This window comes from Triticum aestivum, chromosome 2B (genome assembly GCF_018294505.1).
Source record: "Triticum aestivum cultivar Chinese Spring chromosome 2B, IWGSC CS RefSeq v2.1, whole genome shotgun sequence".
Lineage (NCBI taxonomy): Eukaryota > Viridiplantae > Streptophyta > Magnoliopsida > Poales > Poaceae > Triticum > Triticum aestivum.
The window spans coordinates 413,840,091-413,852,169 of record NC_057798.1 but is presented as its reverse complement, the minus strand read 5'-3'; the positions used below and the strand labels follow the sequence as shown (position 1 = coordinate 413,852,169).

General features: G+C 47.6%; 1 protein-coding gene across 1 annotated transcript; it reads right to left on the bottom strand.

Moving 5' to 3' along the window:
- Positions 1–4,934: 4,934 nt before the first annotated feature.
- On the bottom strand, positions 4,935–6,844 carry LOC123041307 (uncharacterized). The gene is made up of 2 exons (XM_044463948.1): positions 6,783–6,844; positions 4,935–6,475 (listed from the first exon to the last, which is right to left on the bottom strand). The coding sequence occupies exon 2, from the start codon at positions 6,466–6,468 to the stop codon at positions 5,386–5,388; it is 1,083 nt and encodes a 360-aa protein (XP_044319883.1). The 5' UTR covers positions 6,469–6,475; positions 6,783–6,844; the 3' UTR covers positions 4,935–5,385.
- Positions 6,845–12,079: the final 5,235 nt, after the last annotated feature.

The following is a 12,079-nucleotide window of genomic DNA, read 5'->3' as shown; positions in this document are numbered from 1 at the left end:
CAAGCTCGGCGAGCGTCAGACATGGGCGCGACGGACGTCGAACGCGAGGCGGTGGAAGAAGGATTCCGGCACTCCCCTACCTGGCGCGCCAAATGTCGGGTTTCGGGTTCCGGCAGACCCTTGAGGTTCAAACTCTAGGGTGCGCACGAAGATCTTTCCCCTACCAACTCACGACTCGAAGCCTCGCAAGGAACCTAGGTTAGAAAGAAGAACACACAAGGGACAGGAGGTTTATACTGGTTCAGGCCACCATTGTGGTGCAATACCCTACTCGAGTGTGTGGTGTGGTGGATTGCCTCAGGGGCTGCTGATGAACAATACAAAGGGAGAACGGCCTCGCGAGGGGCTGTTCTTGGGCTGGTGCGATGAACTGCTTGGGTGAGTTCAGTCGCCTCTCTCTAGTCTACCCCAAAAACCTCGATGCCTACTCTATGGTGTCTAGCTCTATTTATGGAGGGAGGCCTTGGGCCTCTTCCCAAATAAGAGCGGGAAGGGCGCCAATAATTGGCCATTTTGAAGGGGAACATCTAGTACACTTGTCCTGACTAAAGTTGGTCTTCGACTGCCAAAGACTCTGACGGTGACGCCGTCCTGGGCTCCACGATGACCTCCATCCTGCCGTTCTGCTGGTCTTGGTCTTGTTGCACCGAAACAGTAACCTTTGCCTGATGCCCTGGCCTGTGCTTGCCCCCTTTGCACCCAAGGGGAAACAAGGACACTGTGCAGGCCGACGCCCGCCTGGAGCCCGCCTGGTCTCGATTGTCATGGCTTGCGTCACGGGCACTTCGCGAGGTACCCTGCCTTGATCTCTCCGCCTCCTCGCGAGCCCGCCTGATGAGGTTGCTCCTGAGGAAGCTTCCTGTCGTCCGCCCCGCAAGGCCTGGCCCCTCGCGAGGGTCTTGAGCTTGATCCGATGAAGCTGGGCTGCACTGGGCCTCCGCTTGAGCCACACCGCAGGCCGCAGGTAGGCAAGTCTGGGGACCCCCGTTCCTAGAACGCCGACAGTCACCTAAATGGAGGAAGTACATAGTTTTGTTCCACCCTCGTAAGCCGAGCCATACTCCCTCCGTTCCACAATGTAGTGCACCCACGCATCCCAAGATCTAAGAGCATATCCACACTACAAAAAAAGACACATCCGTGACATTTTGGGCTGAACGAATTTTTTTTCTATCATACATATGACACTTCTATGACGATAATTGTGACAAAACCCGGTATCATCATAGATGTGGTGGGATCCTACTTCTATGACAAAAAATCATGACAGAAAATGGGCTTTTCATCCTGGGCGGGCTGGAGACGCAGCTGCATGACATTCTTTGGGCCGTCCATGACGGAAAAAAAACCATGGTAGAAGCGAGGGGAGGAAAATTTCGGGGGGCGGAGCGATGCGCGTTTCTCTCATACAGGTATGCGCGTGTGTGCGAGGCGTTGGCTCTAACTGAACCCGAGCGAGGCGTTGGACTCTAACTGAACTCGAGCGATTGCACTGCAGGCTACGCGTTACTGAACCCGAGCGATCGATCGATGGCTGTTAGCTGAACCCGATGGAGCGATTCCTTCGCTACTTTTGCTAACTGAAGCCGATCGATGGATGAACAATGAGCGTTGCGGGGGGGGGGGGTGGATGAACAGTGAGCAGTTGCGTTGCCTCTGGATGAACAGGAACCTGTGGTGTGGAGGGCTGGATGAACAGTAGATGATGGAGGGGTAGCCGTGGAGGGGTGGTTGAATAGGACCCCGTGGTGTGGAGGGCTGGATGAACAGTAGATGGTGGAGGGCTGGATGAACAATAGACGATGAAGGGGTGGTTGAACAGTAGCCGGTGGAGTAGCGCGCGGTGGAGGCTGGATGAACAGGAGCCCGTGGAGGCTGGAGGAGGTCGACGGTAGCCCGTGGAGGCTGGAGGAGGTCGACGGTGGAGATAAACAGTATCCTGTGGAGTCCCGTTTTGCGGTACGTCACACCCCGCCCGATGAACAGGACCCCCGTTTCGACCGTAGCGCTCCAACACAAGTCCGTTTCGTCCATTTTGTGGTACGCCACACCCCTCCTAATCAACAGGACCCCCATTTCGACCGTAGGAGGTCTGTTTCGTCCGTTTTGCGGTACGCCACACCCCTCCCGATCAAAAGGACCACCGTTTCGACCGTAGGAGGTCCGTTTCGTCCGTTTTGCGCTACGCCACACCCCTCCCAATCAACATGACCCCCGTTTCGACCGCGGGGGGTCCGTTTCCTCCGTTTTGCGGTATGCCACACCCCTCCTGATCAACAGAACCCCGTTCCGAACATAGGAGGTCCGTTTCCTCCGTTGTGCGGTACGCCAGGCCTCGTTTCCATCGCATGTTCTGTCCAAACCGGTTGGCTCCCATGCGTTTCGTTGCCTCCCGATGAACACGACGCATTCCGTTGCCTCCCCATGAACATTGATCAGTTGTAAGTGTAGCGGGGTTTTTACGCCCAAACTACGAGTGTCGTGTTCTCCTCAGGGACTAGGCGACGGCAACTATACTAACAGAATTTAGATGATGAGTGCAAAAAAAGTAAAATTAAACTAAACAGGGTTGTCGCCAAAGAAAATGCAGATAAGCAAAGGTAGATTCAGATTTTACTCAATTTATATTTTTTTGTGTTTTTATTTTATTTGAAAAATAAAATGCTAACACAAGCATACATCAACGGCTAGGGAATTGAAAAGACATGGACATATATATAACTATTTTACATTTAACAGAGGGAAGAAACAAGTATGTAGGACAAAACATAAAGTGCATCACATCAAAGACACGCACAAACGTGTGTGTGTGTATATATATATATCACACGTACTGCTAACACAAATACTACACAATGTAACAAGGTTCTTAAGCAAGAAATGGACAGGGGATATATATAGCTAATTATCAAGCATACAAACTGAGTGACACATGCCACGGTTCAGCTCACAGATCACCATGTAACACTACAAACACAAGTCTGAAACTGAACACATACACTCTAGAAAACAAGTACGAAACTGAGCAAACAACAGGTTTTAAGTACTCTACGAATCTGAACCTTACAAAGTCTTAAACATCTCGCAATACTACAGAAATTTAGAGAGAGAGAGAGAGAGAGAGAGAGAGAGAGATAAGGCAGCAGCAGCAGGCAAGGAGGAAGAAGCGAGGCAGGGGGAGGAGCAGCAGCAGGCAAGGAGGAAGAAGCAGCAGGGGGCGTTGGGAGGAAGAGGAGAGGTTCAGAGAAGAGGGCAGAGCAGCAGCGAGGTAGGGAGAAGAAAGAGCAGCAGGCTGGGGTTCAGAAAAGATTAGGAGCAGCAACTAGAGGCAAGGGAAGAAGAGAGCAGCGACAGGAGAAGAAGAAAACAGCAGCGTGATGAGGGAATGAGCAGCAGCGTGAGAGATCAGCAAGGGGGCGCAGTAGAAGAAGAGCAGCAGCAAGGTTTGGGCAAGAAGAACAGAGGCGTGGGGAGGTTAGAAAGAGAGCAGCAGCAGAATTTGGGGGAAGAAGAAAGGTGGAGGAGCAGCAGCAGTTCAGATTTGGGGAGGAGAATCGCGCGGGGCATCAGACGCCTCCGGCCATCTGTCTGGTGGGTTGCGTGAGGTGTGGGGAGGCGCTGTGGTGCTGGTGGCTGGAGATGGTGGCGCTGGTGACGGCGGTGTGGATGGATGATGGTGGATTCGGGGAAGGAGAAGAAGATGGTGGCGCTGGTGGATGGATGGGAGGCGAAGGCGCACCACCACGCCGGCCTGGCCGTGGCGGCGGCCGGGGTTGGAGAAGAATGGGTGAGGGAGAGAGAGATATGCTAGGCCCAAAGGGGATCGAGGCTGCGCTAGGGATTTGATCCCCCTCCTCTGATATGCCACTTTTGCTCTTTTGCCCTTCCACTTCTATTCTTTCTTCACAAGATGATCCCTCCAACTTTAGCTTGGCCCCTCTGGTTACTTCTTTTCTTCACGGTCGGGTCCATTCTTCCTCCTCTTCTTCGTTCTCTTAGCCACTTAGTCCGGATCTTGAAGATTTATAGTGCCTTTGCGCACATTTCTGCAAAATAGACCAAAGACTAGTAAATGATACTTTATATGATTTTCATGCAAATATTCAATATTTCACAGCAAGAATTGATGGTCATATCTCAATAAATAATATATTTCTATGCCAAAATTGTATATATGAAATGTGCTTATCAAGTTCCCCCACACTTAAACTTTTGCTTGTCCTCAAGCAAAGGCATATGACAAGAACAAGAATGTGAACAGTGAGCTGACTAGAGAATACCAAGTGAAGTAGATCTCTAAACAGTGCATGCTTTGGACTTAGCTAGTGAAAATTAATGGTTAGGAGTTCTTCAAAGTGGTAGGATACTAGTAAGCATGACCATTTTAAACTTTTACAATGATAAAAGAGGATCAACAAGTTTAAATGATGACTGCGCCAAATGGTTCCTAAAGAGAGCATGATCCCGAGAACAAAAAGAACTGGAATTAAATCTCTTATTTGCAGAAATATGACTTTGTGGTTGAACCACTTATTGAATTTGAAAGAAACACACATATTATTTTATTAGTCTCACTGAAGGAACATACCACTGATCCCGAGAACATGGTATACACCTGGCTCAACCAATTTTTATTAATTTTTTTGTTTGTCTCCCCAAGGAACATACCACCAATCCCGAGAACATGATATACACCTGGTTCGACAATACATTATTATTATTATTAATTACTGCCCAAGCTAACCCGATTTCACATGCCACCGATCCCGGGAACATGACATGCTACTGTAGGTAGCCAGACTTATATATTCATTATTACCTATCTTAAATGAACAACGCATAAGCACAAAAACATGAATCGTCACTTCTCCATGTCTGGTTCACATGCTACCGATCCAGGGAACATAGCATGCTAATCCATAGTGGCAAGGTGATTGCTCTCAATGGGAACACACTTAGCACAAATTCGGCATCTAAACATGGTGATCTAGGTGTATCAAGGTAAAAGCAGAAAATGATCAAGTTTTCTAGTGTACTAGGGATTTGAGCACTCAAAACTAATAACTTCCACAAATTTCAGCAAATCATGCATGGTGTAGATCACTAGTTTACAAGGCATTCAGAAATCAAGTTCACAAATTCACATCAAGCACAATGCCAAAGGTGAATTTCAGCTTGACAACAAGTAATAACTAGCTCAAGCAACCCAACTAGCAATTGAATTCAGCATGTATTTATGATATTCAGAATGGGTCATGAAACATCTCACCGGGCTTTGATCATGTAGCACTCGCTCGATCACCTCACCAGCTGCAGCTCTTCTCCCTTGCTTCCTCATGGATGCTCCAGCTTCACTCTTCCATATGTGTGCCCCATTGCTTCTCCTCATCGCCATGCTCTGACTCCACCAGGATCCCAAGGAATGTCACCTCGAACCTGGTCAGCATGTAGTAAACAGTGCAGTAGCAAAAGCCTGAAATAGGACTCACACAAACAACTACAGGTGATACGGTCGATGCCCTCCAAGTCATCAATGGAATATCCAATTATATAAGCATAACTATAAAGCACATGTTTAGGATGGCAGAAATCAGCATGGTCAATACTCACACGAGGATGACATTTATCATTAAGCTCAAGACTAGCATGAGGAAAGTAGTTGTGATCATCACAAATGAGAGCAATGCCACCAACAGTGTATGTATCATCATATCCAAGTAAATGATTTTTCAAATCAATCTTAAGTGATGGCATCATGTAATGCAAGGTAGAAGCAAATAAATCATAAGGACTCATGTCATCAAGAGGATTGGGTAAACCTGACACATCATGCTCATGTATGATAATAGGCCAATGAATCTCAGGTTCTTCATCTTCATCTACAACAGCTTCTTGTACTTCTTCAGGAGTACTAGATGGTGAGTCTTCAACTTGATCACTTGGGAATTGCAGCTCTTGACCATCTTGTTCCTTGTCTTCTAGTTCATCTTCTTCAATCTGAGGTATCTCTTGCTCAAGGCACTTGCTATCTTGCTCAATGAAATGTGAAGGTGTTGGAACCTCACATGTATCCATGGATATCTCAGCCACACTCAACTCAAGTTGTGAAGAAATAGTGCTGCCAGCGTTGATGTTCTTCTCAATCTTCCTTACTTCTTCCACTAGCTCCTTTCCACTCTTAATCTTCTTCATTTCCTCTAGTATAACCTTCCTAATAGGATCATCCTCGGCACTCCAAGTGAACTCGAGACTCAAAAGTGTGAGCTTGTCTATGTCATCAAACTCATCTTGTGTGGGCACTTGCACATGAGATTGCACAACAGGTGCTGGAGTTGTTGGTTGACCAAATGGAGGACCATTTAACTCCATTGGACACATCTCCTGGTGCTGTGGTATATGAGTAGGAGCTGAATGGAATTGTTGTGGTGCATAGTTGTGGCTCTCCTCATTGTACCTAAATCCCTGCATATGATTACTAGAACCAAACTGTGAGATCTCAGGGTTGTTGCTCCTATATGACATATTCGGGATTCCAGGCCACCCATGTGAGTAATTGTTTTGGTATGAGCTATGCTCTTGAGCGAAGCTCATGCCAAAACAATCCGGAGTGTGAGAGTAGCCACGCTGACATTCAGCGGGCAAATGGCCCTGAAATCCACAAATATGGCAAGTAGGAGCAACATAAGGATGACCTTTAGAATAAGGATAGTAAGAACTAGGCCTATCCTCTAAAACTACTTCTCGCTGCCGAGCTAAATCATCTAATCGATGGGAAATCTTACCTATCAGTTCTTGAATACTTTCCGTGCTGTTTGTAGTGTTGCTTGCATAAGCATGATGATCTGAATAGAATACCATTTCCGAGAGGATAATCCAACCTGCAAAAAGGAAAAGAAGACAAAAAGATACTAACTAGAACAGGGATTAGTGGGTAGAGATATATCACAAATATATGGCACAAGATGAAAACAAGAAAAACCTAGTCTATAGCCTAGCACAATCGCTCGACGCTAGTCCCCGGCAACAGCGCCAAAATGATCAGTTGTAAGTGTAGCGGGGTTTTTACGCCCAAACTACGAGTGTCGTGTTCTCCTCAGGGACTAGGCGACGGCAACTATACTAACAGAATTTAGATGATGAATGCAAAAAAAGTTAAATTAAACTAAACAGGGTTGTCGCCAAAGAAAATGCAGATAAGCAAAGGTAGATTCAGATTTTACTCAATGTATATTTTTTTGTGTTTTTATTTTAGTTGAAAAATAAAATGCTAACACAAGCATACATCAACGGCTAGGGAATTGAAAAGACATGGACATATATATATATAAGTATTTTACATTTAACAGAGGGAAGAAACAAGTATGTAGGACAAAACATAAAGTGCATCACATCAAAGACACGCACAAATGTGTGTGTGTGTGTATATATATATAGGGTGGGTCTATTATGATAACACCCTTAAGAGTCTTATTCTGCACACCATTTTCTTATTCTGCTAACACCCCTACCCAGTAGCCACCCCAACACGCGCTAACCTAACGAATAGAAAAATCCACCGGCTGCCCACCACTCCCCTCTCGAACCCCACTCCTCCACAAACTTCCCTCCCCGATACCCCACCCGACCACCACCTGCCTCCTTCTCCCACTGGCCGGCGCCGCCCCGCCTCCTTCTCCCACCAGCCGGCCCCACCCCGCCTCGTCCTCCCACCAGCCGGCCCCGCCTGCTCCCCCCTGCCACCTACCGCCGCCGAGCCGCCGTCCACCCTGCCAATCAGGCACCGTCCCGCGGCCTCGCGGATCTGACCATATCCGGATCCGGCCGCCGTGCCCCTATCCCTGCTGACCGACACCTGATGCGGCCACCGCACCCCTCTCCCTGCCGACCAGCACCTGATCCGGCCACGCCCCTCTCCTTCTTCCTTCCTGGCCGGGGCACTGCTCTCCACGCCGCCGTGCTGAACGGCCAGAGCAACACCAGAGGTGAGCCACCACCCGGCGCGGCCCGCCCTCCGCCCCGGCCACCATCCGTCGCGGCCCTCCCTCCACCCCGGCCACCACCTGGCGCCGCTCGCCCTGGCCACCGCCCGTCCATGCGGTTTGCGGCCGCATATGTGTAGTGCGGCGCACACGTGTGTGCAGTCCGCGGCTCTTGGGCGGTTGCTCACAAGTCGGAGCTCCCCAACGGCCGGCGGCAGCGACTTTCAACCTCCGCCCCCTGTTGCTTGGCGTTCCAGGGCGATGAATGTGGGCGGATGGATTTAGTTCTTTTGATTTGTAGCACTGCTACTCCCTATTCTTCTTGTTCCCATATTCTCTGAAATATTTTTTGGTTGTTGTTCATGTTTAGCGTGGAGGATCAGCTCAGGTTCACCACTGCAGTGCATGGCGTGCATCCCCCGCGGTTCAGCTCATGGGTGTGTACTCCAGTGATGCAATTTGTGGGTTCTCAACTGACAGCAGTGCGATTTGCTTTACAGGGCATGGCATAATTGATAGACGGGGGATTATGGTTGTTGTTGATGCAGTATAAAACGCCTCTTCATGTAGTTCTTTGGCTCCGGGGCAAGCAGTGGAGAGGACACGGGCATGCAGCTCCCCATCCCCCATACTTGTCCACTGAACCTATAGAAGCCCATCTTACTGCAGTGTATATGAGCATATTGCCTGCAAGTGTTGCTCTTGATTCCCAGATTGCAAAACAATGGGGTTCACTCTGTTTTGTTTTGTCCAGTGAAAAAGAACACTTTGCTTATGCAGCACACTTGTTTTGTGGACAGTGGCATTCTGTATATGATCAGCTCCCCGTATATTATTAAAGGAAAATAGTGCAGTTCAATGTAACAAACGTTTGTGGCTCACTCTGTAGAAAAACATTGATGCAGTACACTTTGTTGTTGTAAAAAGAAAAAATATATATATTATGCAGTGCACTTTGATTCCTTGTGCAGAAAAAAATACTGAAAATATTGATGCAGTCCGCTTGCCTTGTCTCAGTGTTACATATTCAAAAAAATATGTTAGAAAAACCGGCAAAAGAAGTAATGCGGTTCACTTTCGATATTGTTGCGGTTCACGTGCCCTCGTCTCTGCGGTCTACTTGTCCATAGAAAAAGTTAAAAAAATACAGAAGAAACCATGTACTTCGCTTGCCCATCCGATGCACTGCGGTTTTCATTCAGAAGCAGCGCGGTCGGTCGTATGATGTTGTTCATCCCGTAAGTGCAAAAAAATTGTTAGGAAAGCGAAAAAAAGTAATGCGGTTCACTTTTTGGTACTGTTGTGGTTCATTTACACCCGATGTGAAGTGCACTCTACTTTCTTGTTCTTGAAAAAAATCATGTTTGAATAAAAGAAACCATGCAGTTCTCTTACCCATGTGATACAGTGCGGTTTTTTGTCCGTTGCAGTGCGGTTTTCGGTCGGATGAAGTACCCACGTCGATTTGGGTGTCGCGAAAAATAGAGTGTCCGCATTTCGGTAAATTCGAAATTCCTCTTAAACCGTAAAGAATTATAGAGAGTGTTCTACATGAAAGAGTTGCGTATCATCGATATCTTTCCAACGGCGTATGATTTGAATTATTCCGACCAGCCATTCGTAAAAATTTCACGAAAAAACAGCCGCTGCCTCTCGAAGTCAGCCGCAGGATTTTCAAAATTAACTTAAAACTGTAAGGAATCTCAAAACCATTTCAACATATGAAAGTTGCTCCTTGTCCGTAGCTTTCCAACAGCGTATCATACGTCTCGTTTAGACAAACGGTTAGAAAACTGGAGCAAAAACAGTACCGAACATTTCAAAAACAGATTTCCGCGATTTAGTAAATTTGAAACTGCTCTTAAACCGTAAGGAATTAGAGAAGCATTTATATATGAAAAAGATGCGCCTCGACGATATCTATCCAACGGCGTATCGTTTGCTTCATTCCGACGAGTGGTTTAGAAGAAATCAGCAAAAAACGCTCGCTGCCACTCGTCATGGGACGCGCCAATTTCAAAACTGCTCTTAAACCGTGTGGAATCTCGAAAAGTGTTCAACATGTCGAAGTTGAGCCTAATCCATAGCTTTTCAATGGTATATTACACGCCTCATTCCGGTAAATGGTTAAAAAAATAGAGCGAAAACAGTACCGAAAGAATAACGCGCGCAGTTTTTTCCGACGAGAAGTTCACTCGTGTGAGTAGTGCAGCACACTTGGTTCAAAGAATGACGTGCACTTGCGTTGAGCGTGCAGTGCAGAAGTGGTGTGCAGAATAGTTATTGTGCTAATATTAGCAGAATAGACCGTCATATATATATATATATATATATATATATATATATATATATATATATATATATATCACATGTACTGCTAACACAAATACTACACAATGTAACAAGGTTCTTAAGCAAGAAATGGACTGGGGATATATATAGCTAATTATCAAGCATACAAACTGAGTGACACATGCCACGGTTTAGCTCACAGATCACCATGTAACACTACAAACACAAGTCTGAAACTGAACACATACATTCTAGAAAACAAGTACGAAACTGAGCAAACAACAGGTTTTAAGTACTCTACGAATCTGAACCTTACAAAGTCTGAAACATCTCGCAATACTACAGAAATTTAGAGAGAGAGAGAGAGAGATAAGGCAGGAGCAGCAGGCAAGGAGGAAGAAGCGAGGCAGGGGGAGGAGCAGCAGCAGGCAATGAGGAAGAAGCAGCAGGGGGCGTTGGGAGGAAGAGGAGAGGTTCAGAGAAGAGGGCAGAGCAGCAGCGAGGTAGGGAGAAGAAAGAGCAGCAGGCTGGGGTTCAGAAAAGATTAGGAGCAGCAACTAGAGGCAAGGGAAGAAGAGAGCAGCGACAGGAGAAGAAGAAAACAGCAGCGTGATGAGGGAATGAGCAGCAGCGTGAGAGATCAGCAAGGGGGCGCAGTAGAAGAAGAGCAGCAGCAAGGTTTGGGCAAGAAGAACAGAGGCGTGGGGAGGTTAGAAAGAGAGCAGCAACAGAATTTGGGGGAAGAAGAAAGGTGGAGGAGCAGCAGCAGTTCAGATTTGGGGAGGAGAATCGCGCGGGGCATCAGACGCCTCCGGCCATCTGTCTGGTGGGTTGCGTGAGGTGTGGGGAGGCGCTGTGGTGCTGGTGGCTGGAGATGGTGGCGCTGGTGACGGCGGTGTGGATGGATGATGGTGGATTCGGGGAAGGAGAAGAAGATGGTGGCGCTGGTGGATGGATGGGAGGCGAAGGCGCACCACCACGCCGGCCTGGCTGTGGCAGCGGCCGGAGTTGGAGAAGGATGGGAGAGGGAGAGAAAGATATGCCGGGCCCGAAGGGGATCGAGGCTGCGCTAGGGATTTGATCCCCCTCCTCTGATCTGCCACTTTTGCTCTTTTGCCCTTCCACTTCTATTCTTTCTTCACAAGATGATCCCTCCAACTTTAGCTTGGCCCCTCTGGTTACTTCTTTTCTTCACGGTCGGGTCCATTCTTCCTCCTCTTCTTCGTTCTCTTAGCCACTTAGTCCGGATCTTGAAGATTTATAGTGCCTTTGCGCATATTTCTGCAAAATAGACCAAAGACTAGTAAATGATACTTTATATGATTTTCATGCAAATATTCAATATTTCACAGCAAGAATTGATGGTCATATCTCAATAAATAATGTATTTCTATGCCAAAATTGTATATATGAAATGTGCTTATCAAACATGACGCATTCCGTTGCCACCCCATGAACACGAGCCCTCGCCGTACGTATGCGCGACTAGGCATTCGAGACCCCGCCCGTATGTACACATACGTGGCCGTATTTTCTTTCTTGCACCCTGGCCGTTGTACGTACGTGTACAGGCTACGTGCGCGCCTCTACTACGACACGTACGCGCCTCTACTACGACACATGCGCGCCTCTACATCGACCAGTATATATGTACGTACATGTTCGCGACCAGAATGACAACGCTATGTACGCTTCGACCAGGTGGGTCCCGACTGTCACGCAGTTCCTTGCGTGCGAATATGTAGCTGGTGGGTCCCAACAGTCAGAGGGGCGAATCATTTTTTTGCCCGGACACACTTCCTTTGCAT

Excerpts from the sequence above, each read along its gene's own strand:
- LOC123041307 (XM_044463948.1), bottom strand. The coding sequence starts at position 6,468 with ATGCAGGGATTTAGGTACAATGAGGAGAGCCACAACTATGCACCACAA.